This window comes from Chionomys nivalis, chromosome 12 (assembly GCF_950005125.1).
Source record: "Chionomys nivalis chromosome 12, mChiNiv1.1, whole genome shotgun sequence".
NCBI classification, from domain to species: Eukaryota; Metazoa; Chordata; class Mammalia; order Rodentia; family Cricetidae; genus Chionomys; species Chionomys nivalis.
In genome coordinates, this window is record NC_080097.1 from 53038474 (window position 1) to 53054609 (window position 16136).

The 16136-nt window shown below is 44.6% G+C and overlaps 1 protein-coding gene across 3 annotated transcripts in view; it reads left to right on the forward strand.

Annotated features, from left to right (window-relative positions):
• The window catches only part of Atp8a2 (ATPase phospholipid transporting 8A2), a 568530-nt gene that overhangs the window by 129885 nt on the left and 422509 nt on the right, over positions 1 to 16136 (forward strand). For all 3 annotated transcript variants that reach the window (XM_057785806.1, XM_057785804.1, XM_057785805.1), the window contains exons 4-10: positions 218 to 316; positions 1123 to 1168; positions 1745 to 1785; positions 6971 to 7044; positions 8524 to 8593; positions 10787 to 10914; positions 12317 to 12428. In XM_057785806.1, coding sequence (XP_057641789.1) covers positions 218 to 316; positions 1123 to 1168; positions 1745 to 1785; positions 6971 to 7044; positions 8524 to 8593; positions 10787 to 10914; positions 12317 to 12428 — 570 coding nt within the window. The remainder of the gene's footprint in view (positions 1 to 217; positions 317 to 1122; positions 1169 to 1744; positions 1786 to 6970; positions 7045 to 8523; positions 8594 to 10786; positions 10915 to 12316; positions 12429 to 16136) is intronic.

Genomic DNA, 16136 nt, shown 5'->3' on the forward strand with positions numbered 1-16136 from the left:
CTGTCAATTATGTTTTAAATAAACGCTAATTGGCCAGTAGCCAGGCAGAAAGTATAGGCGGGACAACCAGACAGGAAGTAGAGGTGGGTCAGTGAGAACAGGGGAATTCTGGGGACTTAACGACTGCGGGAACCAGGCAGGACAGAAACTTCAGACAACATTTTCCGTCTTTGTGGAGATGTTCATGTGCCACATTCTCTGTTGTGTTCTCTTCCAGCAAATTCCAGACGTATCGCCAACCGGACGATACACCACCCTGGTGCCATTGATCATCATTTTAACAATTGCAGGCATCAAAGAGATTGTAGAAGACTTTGTAAGTTTTTGACTCTGCATACTAAAATATGGTGTTATGACATTTGAGGTGTATGTGACTGGGCGATATTACAGGAAATGGCTACAGCTTAAGCAGCTGCTAGTGGAATGGTAGTGTTTGCTGGGGAAGAAGGTACACTCCAAGAACCCCAAATGCCTGTGCAGTGACTCTGAGGCGCTTATACGTCCTGGGTCATTTGGTTAGAATCTTGCTGGTGTCTATTGCTGTTAGTCCTTGTATCCTACTTTAGAGTCCTGTATTCAGGTATCAAATGAAACCTTTAGTTAGCGCTCTCTCTGCAGGCAGCACTGTGCTTGTTGTGCCTGAAGTAAATCTCCAAGAATCTTCCTCCTCATCCTCCCCTCACACCTCATTGGGTACTACCATGTTGCCATTATCTCTCTCTGTCTCTGTTTTGCATACACACACCCATACACACACTTGACTCCCCCCTCCACACACATATTTCATGTAATACATAGTAAATTAACTTGAGAGTGAAATTTGCTTATTGTTGTCAGGTTTATAATACTGAGTCATTGTTTCAGGCTGTCCACAAATAACTGTGAGGAATTTGAAACTCTGAAAGGCTTGTAAATGATTAGAACCAAAAAAATCACTTAAGCTCCAAGTTGCCACATTTAGATCTAGTCAGTGCTGACATGGCGAACCACCTAGCTTAAATCTACAGCATTGGCATCGTAGGGTTCTTGGCCCCTATCACCCCCCGATTTTACTGCTTTCCATTTCAATTATTCATTTGGAACATTTGGATGTAAGAACCTTTGCTTCTTTTCCTGTGACAGAAACGACATAAGGCAGACAACGCAGTTAACAAGAAGAAAACAATAGGTAAGCTGTCAGTTCATTGCTCTTCCCAGTGTTGATTGAACGATCAGTCCCTGGCTGAATTAATGCTTGGTCATGGCTATTGACATTGAGATTAAGTCAGAAACATTATCAATAAAATCTTTAAAGAAATGAGAGCGTTCTAAAATAAGATGTTAGTCTTTATATCGATGGGATTTGTATACTCTGGAAGTCAGGATTTCAGTTTCTGTCTCTACAAGTCTCACAGCTTCAAGGCCATGGTTTGTTACTTGCTTTCCTCATTATTTTGCTTTTTGTATCACTTCAGTTTTTTGTTGCTATTGTTGCTCCTATTGGAATCATGTAACACCAGGCCTTTCTATTCCTGGGCTAAGCATCAATTTGGTTTGCTTACCTGCACACAGAAGCTCGTATCTTGTAGAGGGACACAAATGGAGGCCCATGTTGGTATGGTTGGTCATCTACCATTCTACCAGGGTGTGATTTGTTAGGATTAATAAGTGTAAGCTTCCCAAAATCCTTTGGGGTTTGTAGAAAGCTGGCATTTTATTTTGAGTCTTGACAACGTTAACCAGTTCCTTGTTTCTTCTCTTACAGTGTTAAGAAATGGTATGTGGCATACCATCGTGTGGAAAGAGGTAAGAACCAATTTTAAAGATAATGCCAGAAAGTATTGATTTGGAGACTTGTGACAAATTGCCGATGTTGATGGCAATATAAAATTTGCTCTAAGGCCCAGGCCATGACCACTTTGTAAGAGTTTTCTCATGTAGTCTGCTTTCCTGCGAGAACTGACATGTGCTTCCTCCTTTCCGGCTTCTTCTATAAGGACCTAATGTTCAAGCTATGACCATCGTTATTCTCCGAGGATAGTTCGAGAACTTCATAGCTCTTCTAGTTTGAAAACCCCACATGAGAAACACCCCACCCTGCCTCCTGTCTCCTCTTCAGCTAAATTCAAATGTTTGGAGCTGTTGTCTTTTAACTTCTGAGAGTCTCACTTCAGATGTGTTTGGTGGAAAGATCTCTGAGTGCCAGCAGGTTTCCAGGCAGGGTGTGGAGCCAGTTACTGCTTCTACCCTTACAGTGGTAGCAAGGGTGTTTTTCCTCCCTGCTGATGGCAGTGAGAGGGTTCTGTTCAGGAAGGAAAGACGATGTTAGTTGTCAGCTGAAATCAACTGTGCTGTCTTGGTGTTTTGTATATGAAAAGCCAGCTTTTTGTCTTAGCTGGGTTCTCTTGGCGGGCACACAGTATTGATTTTAGAGATGCTGTTCATCATTCTGACGTTCAAAACTGATGGTTTTGTTGTTTGTTTGTTTTTTTAAGAGAAAACAGTGTTTTAGAAGGGCAACTTCAAGTATTGTTTCTTGCTTAAATGGATTTAAGTTCCAGCAAGTGCCTCCCGTAGCCCTTGTGTGGGAAACAATGTTGCCAGTTTGCCCACAGCACCGACTGAGGTTTTCATTTGATTTTACCAGGTTTATGAGAACCATCCCTTTCCAGAAAACTCCCCATTGTAGTGTTGTGGAACACTGTAATCCTTGTGGTCTCCTGGGGCTCCTCAACTTTGGTAGTTCAGTGTGATGGTTCTTGGTCAAAAGGCAGAATTCCTGGGGTGGGGGGGGAATCTAGTACCTGTCCAGTGGGAAGTAGAGAATCCTCATAGCTCCTCCTCTTCCCAGGAATCTTCTGGCTGTTCCATCCTTAGAAAGGCACAAGCAGTGGCCAGATAAAAAACGACTTGCGTCCAAGTGTCTTGACACCACTTGACAGTAGCGGAACCTGAGTGGCGGTCATTGATTTCTGAATCCAAGAGCTGGTGGCCTCGTGGACACCCGAAATTCCTTCCTCCTCCCACATGGTGCTTGGAACGTCCCCCCTTGTTATAGGCCTAGCTGGATACACTGTGATTTCAATTTTCAGTGCATTATGGTGAGCCGTCTTAAGTGGGTCTGTTAGCAGAGGCCAGAGACTGTCAGGCATGGAGCTCATACTGGAGTGGTCTTGTGGAGTTGCCCTCAACCAGCGGGTACTCAGTACTGGTCAAGCACACACGCACCCTATGCCCAGAATATAGAGGCTCTGGAGCTGCCATTTTAAGTTTACAGTGAGGCTACTGCTGGCAACATGGGCAGCTCACTGTAGCACAGTCCCCCAGCTAACTTGGCAGGGATCACGAAAAGATGTTCAAGGCAGAGAGGGTAGGAAGCGCCCGGGTGTCCTGGAGAGCCACACACAGCTGTGCTCCCGTGAATGTGTTCCATTTCTAACAGCAGCTCCTGGGTTTTGCCCGACTCTGGGAATCTCAGAGAGGAAGATCTCAGTAGTGGGATCAACTCAGAAGAGTCCTTTAGCTGTTTGTAGTTGAGAGACAGGAGGAGTCTTCTGAGGCTGCAGTGAATCCAGGGGTCCAGAACAGCTTGCTCACTGTGCTAATTCTTTCAGCGAATACCACACACCCGGAACAGTTGGCCATGTGTTAGGACATCCACAAAGAAAACCATCTCCAGGTTAGGAGTTGGCAGCTTCTTATTGTAGTTGGAACCTCTTAGCACCCAGTTCCTGGGACGTGAGTGTCCTTTGGAGAAGAGCGGACACTATCTTGCTTGTCCTCATGTTTCGAATCAGGGAAATAGAATTCACTTCTTTTAAAAGGATTAGTTTTTCTTTCTAGTTTTTTTTAATCACTCCTTTTTCTAAACTGTTTATGCAATATATTTTTACTTGAAACATCTTCAGTGTGCATGCGCGATCCCTGTGTTTTCTGTGTTATTAGGAATTGGCTTTGATTTGTGCTTTTCTTCTGCCTTCAGATTGCATACTGACTTGTGATTTGATGCTAACTTCAAGTGACCTGGGGTTTGGGTTTTAGTGTTTGCTGTTCTGACCTTTGATAAGCATTGTTCTGTACCTGTAGGATAGTTGTTTAAACCCCTCCCATTTCCCGACATAAAATCAGTGGGTTTAGTAGTGGTGGTGGTGTTAGAGATGGAACTGGGCCATGTGCATTCTGGGTAAATGCTCTTACCACTGACTCACCTCCATCGCCCAAAGAAAGTTCCGTGGCACCTGCTGGTCTGTGTGATCCAGTTGGTTCCACAAGGGTAGCTTTTGAAATTCACTGTAGTATGAGTAGACTTGGAGCAGAAGCCTCCGTGCCTCTTCTGTACTCTCACCTATTAGTGCACTAGGAATTGTTTCCCATGTCATCAGTGAATTCTGCTGGCTTTGACCTCCACACTGACACAGTCCGTTAAGCTCTACCCAGCCCGCTAAGAGAGTCTCTGCCTATCCACCTGTACCGTGCCTGAAGCCGTGGAGCCGTGTTCACTTCTTAACCTCAATAAGTGGAGGCCAGTGAGGTGTCTCAGTAGGGACAGGTGCTTACTGCCAGCCCGAGTTCCGTGCCTAGGACCCTCATGGTGCAAGGAGATAACCCCTGGGGATTGTCCTCTGACCTCCACACGTGCGTGGTGGCATATATGCTCATGCTCACTCAGCTCTCTCTGTCTCTGCCCGCCTGCCTCTTGTCTGTCTCACAAACAAACACACGAATAAGTAAAATATAAAACAGCAACCAAAAATCCAAAGTGAAAGATGAGGACCTGAAGTTGTAGTGAACTAATTATGCACACAGCTACCATTCTGCACACATGCCACAACATTAATGTACACACACACACACACACACTGGCTTTTTAAAAACTAAATATCGTGTGCTGCCCATCTGAAAGGGTTGCCCAATTTCAAAGTGAGGGTCCCGGAGCCTGTTAGAATGCACTTCCCGTGGAGGATGCAGTTGGGTACCCTCTAACCGATGCGCTGCACTAGTGTCCATCAGTTCTAAACTATGGCTGTATGGAGAAATAGCCCAGTGCCTAAAAGCACTTGCCGTGTAATATTGACAGCCTGAGTTTAGATCCCAAAAACCCATGTCAAACCCAGACGTAGCAGCATGTGTCTGAGATCCCATCAGAGCAGACATGGCAGTGTGCCTCTGAGATCCCAGAGCTCCCATGAGGAGATGGGCCGCAGAAACAGAAGAATCTCTCAGAAGCTGTGGGCTCCCTAGCTTGGACTATGCAGAGTAGTGAGTGGCAAACAGCAAGGAATGTCCTGTCTCGAAAACAAGATGGAAGGTGAGGACTGGAGCCTGAGGTTGTCCTTTGACCTTCATGCAGACACCGTGGAATGCACACACGCCAAGAATACATATTTCCAAATAACTAATGTAACACTCCAGCTATGTGACCTCTGTCAGTATTTTGCCTTCAGGCTCAGTTTCTCCCTTTGCAGCACAGGAGAACTTAGTTCCCTGACTTAGTTGATACCATCAGCAGTCCCGTGAGATGTGTGCTGTTAAACTTGTCACACAGGTGAGAAAGCAAGGCACACACCTTCCATAGCTTCCCCAGGGTACACAGCTGCTCAGGGACCTGGAGAGGGACTCCAGTCCAGCTGCACAGGCCAGCTTCAGAGCCACACGTATAACCCCTCTACCACGAGCAACTGTTGAGACGTTTGAGTGTTTGAGACAGTGGATAATTGGAAGAAAATGTGTTCTTCATACTTGTCTCTTTTCCTCCCTCCCTCCTTTCTTCCCTCCCTTCTTCCCTTCTTTCTCCTCTTTCCTTTCTTCCCTACCTTTTCTTCCTTCCTTCCTTCCTCTCTCTCTCTCTCTCTCTCTCTCTCTCTCTCTCTCTCTCTCTCTCTCTCTCTCTTTTCTCTCTCTCTCTTCCATCCTTTTCAGGAAACTTCACTGCAAAATTGCAAAGCTAAACCTGGAAGGTTGGCACAATGATTGAGTGAGAACAACCTACATCTACCTGTAACTGCATCCCCAGGGACTCTGACACCCTCTTCTCCACAGGCACCCACACTTAGGTGCATATATATGCATGCATAGACACAGAGACAGACAGACAGACACACAAAAGCTATTATTAAAACTAAAAAAATGCCGTATGGTCATTTCTCAGTGTCTATAGGGACTAGTTCCAAGTTGACGACAACTGATGTCAAAGAGTATAAATGTTCAAGCCCTTTATATAAAGTAGAGAAACACTGCACAGACGTTCATATGATGTCCTCCCACGAATGTAAAACCTCTAGGTTACAGAAAACCCAATGCAATGGAAACACCATGGGAACATTTCTGTGGTGTGCAGCTTAGGGGACAGTGCCAGGGAAATAGTCAGCATGCAGGCAGCTTCTGCTTTCCTTTGTTAATGTCGACGCTTATCTTTTACTCCTTTGTTTGGTTTTATTTTTTTGAGACAAGGTTTTGCTGTGCAACTCAGGATGTCCTCAAATCTACAAGCGCTGGGACCCTGAGTGTGCATCACCGCTCCAGGGCAGATGTGCTGGGACCCTGGGTGCGTACCACCACTCCAGGGCAGATGCGCTGGGACCCTGGGTGCACACCATCACTCCAGGGCAGATGTGCTGGGACCCTGGGTGTGCACCACCACTCCAGGGCAGATGCGCTGGGATCCTAGGTGCACACCACCACTCCAGGGCAGATGCGCTGGGATCCTGGGTGTGCACCAACACTCCAGGGCAGATGTGCTGGGACCCTGGGTGTGCACCACCACTCCAGGGCAGATGCACTTGGCTTGGCAAATATTTTGCATTTATAGTTGGCCGAACTCACAGATGTGGAGCTTGTGGGTAGGAGGCCAGCTGTGGTGCAGTAGAAGCATCTGCCCTGTGTTCCTGTCTGGTGTGGCTTAGTTACAGACTAACTTTCTTCTTCACGTATTTAACTGCCCTTATCACATGTGTGCCTTCTTTTCTTCCCTGTCTTCGGCCCTGGTCTCTAGGTGGCAGTGGGAGACATCGTGAAGGTCCTCAATGGGCAGTATCTTCCAGCAGACATGGTCCTGTTCTCCTCCAGGTCAGGTGTGCCGGTGGGCACAGGTTTCAAAACGAACATTAAGGACAACAAAGTACTAAATAAACTGCAGAAATCTGAATTCATCTGTTCTCTTCTAGCCCATGAGTTCCCCTCCCACAAGCCTGACCTCCTTTATGAGCTGAGCATCCCCAATGAACTATAGTTTTGGATTTGGGGAGCATTTTGGATTTCAGATGTTGAGATTTGAGATGTTGAGTTGTTACGCAAGTCTATGCAAACATTTGCAGACCAGAAGCAGTGGAAGTCGGGAATATATCTAACCTCAAGCATTTGGCTTAATTAGGGATCCTCAGCCTGGAGCTTTGTCAACTGCCTTCTCTGTTGTGAGCCTTGGCTGTTGATTTTTGGTTTGGCTTAGTTTTGTCCCCTCTTCATCTCATTAGGTTTTTAGAACCCCTTTGCTGGGTTCATGGCTTTAGCTCCCAGTGACTCTAGGGTAGTCCTCACTGGTCAAGACACTGATTAAAGGTACTGAGTGTTCAGTGACCCCGGGAGGCAGCGTGGCTGAGACCTCAACCCTTTCTTGGTCAGTCCAGCTATCTGTCTGTCTTCTAGCGCTCAGCGTTGCCTGGGAACACTGTTCTAAGAACCTGAGGCATTTTCTCGGCATAGACACAACCCGCAGGAGGCCCTGCTCTTCACTCTTGCCCCAAACAGTTGCTGATCTCTGGGTAGTGTTGTGCTAGAAACCATCATCACCACACAGGGATGGGAGGAGCTGGCTTTTAAACAGTTATCACCAAACAGGGATGTGTGGAGCTGGGTCCCACCATCCTTGGCCTTCTTGGCTCTATATGTGGAACACATGCTGCAAAGAAAGAAAGCCAAATCCAGGGTCACCAAGAACTTCTGTTCTTGAGTTCAAGGTTATAGGATGCGTTGTTAAGACTCTAACCCCTCTATTTATACGCCACTGGGAAGTGCAGGTGTTTAAGCAGTTTGCATTTTCTTGGAATTCAGCCACGTTTCTTGTGTAGGATTTGTCTTGCATTGGAAACCAAGGGATAAAAGGTTTAAAGATAGGACCCAAACCAATGGAGGGAAAAAGAGCCATAAACAAGGGGTGTGACTCATTGGCCCTATTCAATAGTGACAAGAAAATTATTAGAATACCAGTCAGTTGGCAGTTTGGCCAGGAAACTTGTCTGTGACCTCAGGTCAGCTGGCTCACCATAGATGGTTTATCGCACCAACAACAGCTTTGGGTGCTCCTTGTATCTGCGTGGGTGTTCTCTGAGAGTAGCCTGATCAGTGGTCTTTAGCCTCTGACACATTTCATATTAGTACGTGGAAAACCCAGGCACAGAGAGCTTAAATGCCATTCCAAAGTCACATAGCCCCTAAAAGTAGTGTCAGGAGGTTTAAACTCAGCCCCCCGGATTCCACATCAGAGGTTTCGTGTGCTGGGGCTTTGTGGAGAGGATTGTACTAACCTTGGCCTTTCCCCCTTCCTCATAGTGAGCCTCAGGGGATGTGCTATGTTGAAACCGCTAACCTGGATGGGGAGACGAACCTTAAAATACGACAGGTAAAGTTACTTCGGGACTCATATTGTTACAGGAGGTCAGGTTGCAAATATATGATACAAATATCCCCCACGCACTTTGTGGAGAAAATGTTGTTTGGCTGTGAACCTTACATGGTAAACCCTCCTGGAAGCTTGAGAAGTCTGTGCCTTGGATTAGGAGGGAAGGAAACTCAGAAAAGTGAGGTTCTTCAGCTCAGTGGGTCATGACTCATTTAAATCTTCCTAAGCTCTGCCCACTCCGTTCAGGTTAGGGACATCCTCTTCCTCGTTTCTGAACCCTGAACTATCCCTACTACTCTTCCTGTAAGCTGCTGGGCTCACCTGTGAAAATGTTTCACTACCATCTCAACCACCCCTCCCCCGCAAGCCCTATAAACCATGCAAAACAAAGGGTTCAAGTCTTTGTGTTCACTTTAAGGACACTTAGGAGACTGGCCAGGCTCCTGGTGATCTGCATATCTGATAGAACAAAGCCTTATGGCACAGGGAGGAATAGAGGGAGGAGAAAAACATGGTCAAATATACCAAATGAAAAACTTTTTTTCAGGAGAAAAAAAGGGCCTTATGTCACAGAAATAAATTCAGCACAAAATAGATAAAAATTAAAAATATTCTTACCACATGTTGTATTGAAATATAAAAAAGTCTTTTGTGAATAAAAATACTAAGCATTTAAATGAATTTTGTGAATAAAAAGTACTAAGTGCTTAAGACCCCTGAGGGTTTTTTTTTCTTTTTTATGTTTTTTTTCTGCTTCTAAAACTGAATTTAATAATTCTGCCCTTGTATCTTTCTTTTCTCTATGATATAAATTTTATTCTGTTTGAAGACGCATTAATGAGGTTTGTCAAACTATTTTGCTAGGAAAATTCGGACTAAAGTGCTGAAAGTTTTAAGTGTAGCGAGCAGTGTATGCTATAGAATATTATATATTATAGAATATTTTTTTTTTTGGTTTTTCGAGACAGGGTTTCTCTGTGGTTTTGGAGCCTGTCCTGGAACTAGCTCTTGTAAACCAGGCTGGTCTCGAACTCACAGAGATCCACCTGCCTCTGCCTCCCGTGTGCTGGGATTAAAGGCATGCGCCACCACCCCCCGGCTATATTATAGACTATTAAAGGACCCTCTGACTATCTGAGCAGCAGTGGTATATACTATAGAATATTGTATATTATAGAATATTAAAGTACCCTCTGACTATCTGGGCAGCAGTGGTATATACTATAGAATATTGTATATTATAGAATATTAAAGGACCCTCTGTCTGAGCAGCAGTGGTATATACTATAGAATATTGTATGTTATAGAATATTAAAGGACCCTCTGACTGTCTGAGCAGCAGTGCAGGGCGGTGGTTTCACTGCTCTCTGTCCTGTTTCAGTACCTAGACTATTATTTAAATATGGAGGTTTCTAGCAGGGGTCGGGGTTTTCTGTTCTGCACCATTGAAATCGTGGCATCTTTGTGTCCAACTGTGTGCAGCTTTGGGGCGGGGGCAGACGGCTCATTATGTCCCTGTGACCGGCAGACTGTCGTGATGTCTCTCTCTCTCTTTTTTTTTTTTTCTAATTAAAAAGAAATCTCTTTATTGCACACGGTCATCTATAATACTATTAAGAACCCCTTGGGGGGTAATTACTGGACTTTTATTGTTTTAACAGGAAAAATGGTATGCTCTGAATAGCTCAGATTTTAGGACATTTAATAGTTACCATCAATCAGAAAGAAGATGCCTCCAGTTTATGCTATGTGACCACTGAATATTTAAACCCAGAACTGAAAACTAGGTGTGTTGTATAACGTAGTAACATAAGCGTAGTTTACATTCACTTGGCGTTTTAGATATCTGGATATAATGTACATGCATATATTCAATGTGGGCTATTCATCAGCTTCCAGATACTGATATGTTCCCGGCTACATACATGCATACATGCATATATACATAAAATGGCAGTCTACATTCAAGAAATTCAGTTCTTGCTGTTATTATCATCTGATTCATCCTGCTCTCATTGTTCTTTATTGAAGTTCACCGTTTCCAATTACCACTCGTAATCCAGGTCTAAACTCTGTTACCATCCCCTCGCCCTGTATCCTGAGACTCTATCCAGCAGTCTGCTACGTCGTGATGTCTCTTAAACACGGATGGCACCGTTTGATCTTCTCTGTGGGCTTATCTCTCCATTTCAGGGCCTGAGCCACACGGCCGACATGCAGACCAGGGAGGTGCTGATGAAGCTGACGGGAAGGATAGAGTGTGAAGGGCCCAATCGCCACCTCTACGACTTCACCGGCAACTTGCACTTGGATGGGAAGAGGTCCGGATCTCCCTCTCTTAATGATTTCTCTCTCTCCTCTCGCCCTCCTCCTTTTTAATATGGTCAAGAATTCCTGGAGCTTTGAAGAATCCTAGTTTCATAGTATTGGAAAATAGTGAGATTTCTTCATGCTTAGCTCATTTCTGAGAGACTGACACACTGTTTAGATCCATTTAAAACTTCCCATGTATTGAAGGACAGAAGAGATTTTTAAAAAGAAGCAAACCAAAGACCTCACACGGGGTTCATAGACAGGGGCTCATTCTTTCTTGCTTGTGACTGCTGAGGCCAAGCAGTTCAAGTTGCCTTAAATGATGCTGTGGATGTGTACTCAGCTTACGACAGATGCATAGAGTCAGATGCACAGTTTCTTGTTAGCTTTCCTTTGAAAGCATTGTTTCTATAGTTATTAATTTATTGTGCGGTGCTGTGCATTGCAGCGGGGCCTGGCACATGCTAGAGCAACACTTCACCAGCAAGCCTCACTGCAGCTCTGCTTGTCTTTAGAAAGCTGAGTGAAACGGGGCTGTGAGTACGGCACAGGCACAGGCAGTGAGATGCCTGTTCTGCATGACGAGGACCTTAGTTTGGACTCCCAGACTACATCAAAGCGACCCCAGTGCTGGGGAAGTGCAGACTGGCTGATGCCTGAAGCCCATTGGTTAGCCAGCTGGATCAGTGAGAGTGAGAGGCTCTGTCTTGAAATCAAGGTGGAAAGATGAATGATGTTGACCTCTGGCTTCCACATGTGTGTACGCACATGAACATGTAGACATCAAACACACACACAGAGACATTGAATGATTTACTGTCTGAGGTTATGTTTCGTTGTGATGTCGACATGTAGTCTGCTTGCTGATACTCCATAGTCCACTGTCTGAGCTCTTTCCCATACCCTGAATAGACCCTTAGCTGTGGGGGGTTGGGGTGGACAGGACTCTTCAGGGGCTCAACGTGATAAGTAAGGGTAAGGCTGCTTCTCAGTTGACATTTCCTGTCCAGCCATCCAGCATCTTCCCTTCTGTAGAGCATCCCTCAGATGTTCGTCTGCTCACTACAACATTTGGGATGAGTTTACTACTGTTTTTTTTTTTTCCTTTCATAATCTATAAAGTAAATGGAATTTCAGAAATGAGTAAACTTGTGGCTTTTAGCATTCCATTTTTCAGTATTCATAACAGAATTATGAGATATAATCTTCTCTGATATTTTATAGGGAAAAAGTTCCACTCTATTCTATACCTAAGAATGGATGAAGCAGGCATTTGGGGTGGAATAAATAGATTAAGCAAAGAATAAGTTCACAGATTTGACTTTGGTTTATTGTAGGCTTATGTAAAGGAAAATACATAATTATTGGACAGATTATCAAGAAGTACAAATGATTTTCTTTTTTTTTTAGTTCTGTTGCCCTCGGGCCCGACCAGATCTTACTAAGAGGCACCCAGCTCAGGAACACTCAGTGGGTCTTTGGTGTTGTGGTATATACCGGCCATGATAGCAAGCTCATGCAGGTAAAATGTTTCTGTGTAAAGCTATGCCATCTTTGTTTGCTTTATTGTTTAATTCGCCCTTATTCTCTGCTCTCTTTGAGGGTGGAAAATAAAGGCAAATATAAGGCTGGAATTTATCCAAAAATGTAAACTCTGGGGAAAGTGACAGTTTCATCTCCTTTTGCGATTCCTTCTGACCCTTGGTCATCACATTCCTGGCCACAGTCTCTCTGAATAGAAGTGATCTTTGTTGTCTAGGTTCAAGAGGGACAGCTGACTCTAACTCTGCCTTCTGGGTGTAAGGAGGGCTTAGTAACCCTTTGAGAACTGCTCCATTTGTCCTCTGAATCCCACTAATTAGGATGCTATAGTAAACTCTTACTATATGAACTCTAGATCATTTAAAAGAAAAGGACTTTGAACTAATGTTTATTCTTCATATACCAAAGAAACAGTATTAATTTAAAAGAATTTTTCTTTCTCACTGTTAATACTTTTTCTTAAATTTTCTTTTATAGATTCACAGCCCATATTTATATTTGACATATTTGGCTAAATATCTTCTTTATAATATATAACTACATAACTTCTACATAAGTCTCTGGATCATCTCTTACATTCCTCTGATATATATTGGCTTTTGTTGTGTTCCACTATTCCTGAACAGATGTGGACAAACCTCTGTTCACCTCTGACAGGAACTGATGGCAAAGCGAAGTACAGATACCACCAAAGTCCAACTTGGTGAATCAGCACGTTTATTGGGGTCACTCATAGGGATATGGAGGAGGGGTTACTTAGAGGAGCAGAACTGACTCAAAGACTGCTACATCACCAGAGCTCACCCAGCCCTAGTGATGGTTCACAGAATCTGGAGCACACCACACAGTCTGTAGTCATGGTGGACCAAGGGACGTCCTTTTCAGGCACCTTAGTGAGCCTGTGCCTCGTCTGTTTCTTCCAGACAGCTCAGCTGGTCTGAGCCTCTTCTAAGCAGCTCAATGGACTCAAAATATCTTTCAACACAGTCCTTATTATTTGTAGATTCTTGGGAAGGGGAGGGCATAGTGAATCTGATCAGCTTCAGGGACTTCCTGAAGCCTTTGGGTTGTTTACCTCCCAAGCTCGAGTAGCCTCCCTGCATCATGGAATGTGTTACTTCCCCTTAGAAAATCCTGCATCTTAATGAACAAACTTTCCTTCTAGATGAAAGGTTTTACATCAGAGGAAATTACCGCATACCAGCATTGTATTTCCTTAATTATGACTATTAAAGAGATTCGGATCTTTTGCTGTTTTGTGTAACTTCCAGAGTCACATTTGGTTTGTGTCTTGGCTGAAAAATGTTTACAGTCACTCTCCTCTGAGTCTTGTGCTAAGAAATCTAGGTACATTAGCATAAAGGCTAAGTCTTCACCACTGGGGAAGGAGTAACATGGACAATGTAGAAAGTAGGGATGTACTTATTGTAAACTGTGCCATTATAGTTCTGTGGATGTACATGCAAGAGAGCCACCAATTCCAGGCCTAGAGTGCTGGTGAATGCAGTGAAGGCATGGATGGAATTTGGATTCCAGGGCTCCGAGAGTTCCTGAATCTGAAGCTGACCCTTGGAGTTGAGCGACAGGTGGATGTGAGGTGTGGTACTCACCTCTGAGTTTCTCAAGCTGAGGAATCGTAGACTGGGAGATGTGTGGCTGGTCCACGGCGGTGGGAGCTCATGGTCCATCTGGGTCAGGTCCCCGATGCTGAGTAGAAAGGGACTCAGGGCTTAAGGAAGACGATGGGCTGGGATTGTGAAGGTAGGCTGAAAATGGTGCTGGAGCAGAGAAGAGTTTTACGAGCCAGCTTCTCCATTTTGCAGTGCTGGCAAAGCTGGGGAAGGTAACCTGCTGGGGGAAGGGAAGAAGATATATATCCAATTGGCAGGGACTTAGAGGAACAGTGGTTCAATAAATACTACAATCCAGGAGCACTACCTCCAGGTGCCAATGGATATGAGTCTTACAGAAACATGGCCTTTTGGGAGAGGTGTCTGATTTTGGGTGTCACGTGTCCTTAGCTGGGTAAGAGAAGGGACAGGAGGAGAGATCCAGAAGCATGGGGAAGACACACAGCATTTAGGGCGCACCAGGGAGGCCTCCAGGCTCAGAGGAGTACTCATAGAAGGTGTGTGTTGGAGGGGCACTCATAGCAAGGAGAAAAATGGCTTGTGGATGGTCACCACGCAGCCCTTGAGTGACTAGAAATTGTTCGGTATGCCTGAGATGCGTCTGGTCTGCTCTCCTGCTCAGCCTTCATTCACTCAGGACTGAAACACTTCAAGTTCATTGTCTCTGAGCAGTCTGCACACAAAGACCATCCTGACAGGTAGTTTCACACTCTGCCACCTCTGAAGCAGCCGTGAACATTCGCAGCCCATTACCGGTAGCCACAGCCAACCCTTGCAGCTGTGCTCACCCCAGCTTCTGTCTTTTTGTAATGAAATGGTGAGGAGACCATGGGAGCGTAGCTCAGATTTGGGGAGAGGCCCAAAGGTAGGGTTTAGATCAGGATTATTAAAGTCCAAGCTTTCTCCAAGTTCCCTTGTACCCTGGATGATTTTTCAGGGTATAATGTTGTTCTTCTAGATCACATATTAATATTATAGCTTTGGAGATCAGGCCGAGTATAATTTGTATCAAAACATCATCATATGTCTTCCGTGGATGAGATGAGTCTATGCCGTTCACATCCTGTGACTGTCACAGGGCACTTCCTTGCCCTCTGTGTAACAAACCTTGGCAAGACTTACTGTTGTTGACATACAGAGAGCAATGGAAAACCCCAGAAACATCTGTGCTAGACTTGCTGTCCCTTTAGGGCTAAAACAGCAGGAACAATGAAATTTCAAAAGGAATATAAAATAACACACTCTGCTGAAAGCCGTTCTGTTCATGAAATAACACTGTGTCTACATTTGAGTTTTGGACGGCGGTGGGGAAGCTGGGTGCCCCTAGGGTTCTTGAGTTTCCGCTGTGTCCCCCTCACCTCCCAGAGCTCCCTCAGTTCATGCTTAGTGTGGTTACACACGGCGAACACTCAGATCTTTTCTGTTGGTCAGCTTACGGGGAAAGAGGTAATCAATAATTATAGGAAACACTGATTATAACAAAGCATACATTGTTTTGCGACTCACATATAAATGGATTTATGTATTCTTTGGCGTGAGGAAGGTACATCCATTATTAAAATATTTATTTTTATTTAATTTGCATAGGCATTTTGCTTGCATAAATTTCTGTGTGCCACGTGTGGCCAGTGTTTACAGAGGCCAGAAGAGAGAAGAGGGTGTCAGATCCCCTGGAACTGGAATTAGAGATGGTTGTGGGCCATTCTGTGGGTACTGGGACTTAAACTCAGGTCTTCTGCAGGAACAGCCAGCGCTCTTAACCACTGACCCATATCTCTAGCCCCAGTCCTGCTATTTTAAAGACAGAGCAACTAAAGCACAGTGTTGAACTAACCCCAGCCTGGCTTACACATCTAGAAGGAGCAAGAGCTGGGCTAAAATCCAGGTCGATACACTCCAGACTTATTCCGATGAGCGTTCTGATGTTCACTTTCCAGGAGGGATAAGCGGTATACAATTCAGGTCAGATTCCAGTGTTGTGCAAAATCTTCGAGTTTGACCCATTTTTATTGTAGTCCCAGACATCAAAGTGATAGTGTCCTCTAAGAATTTTGTAA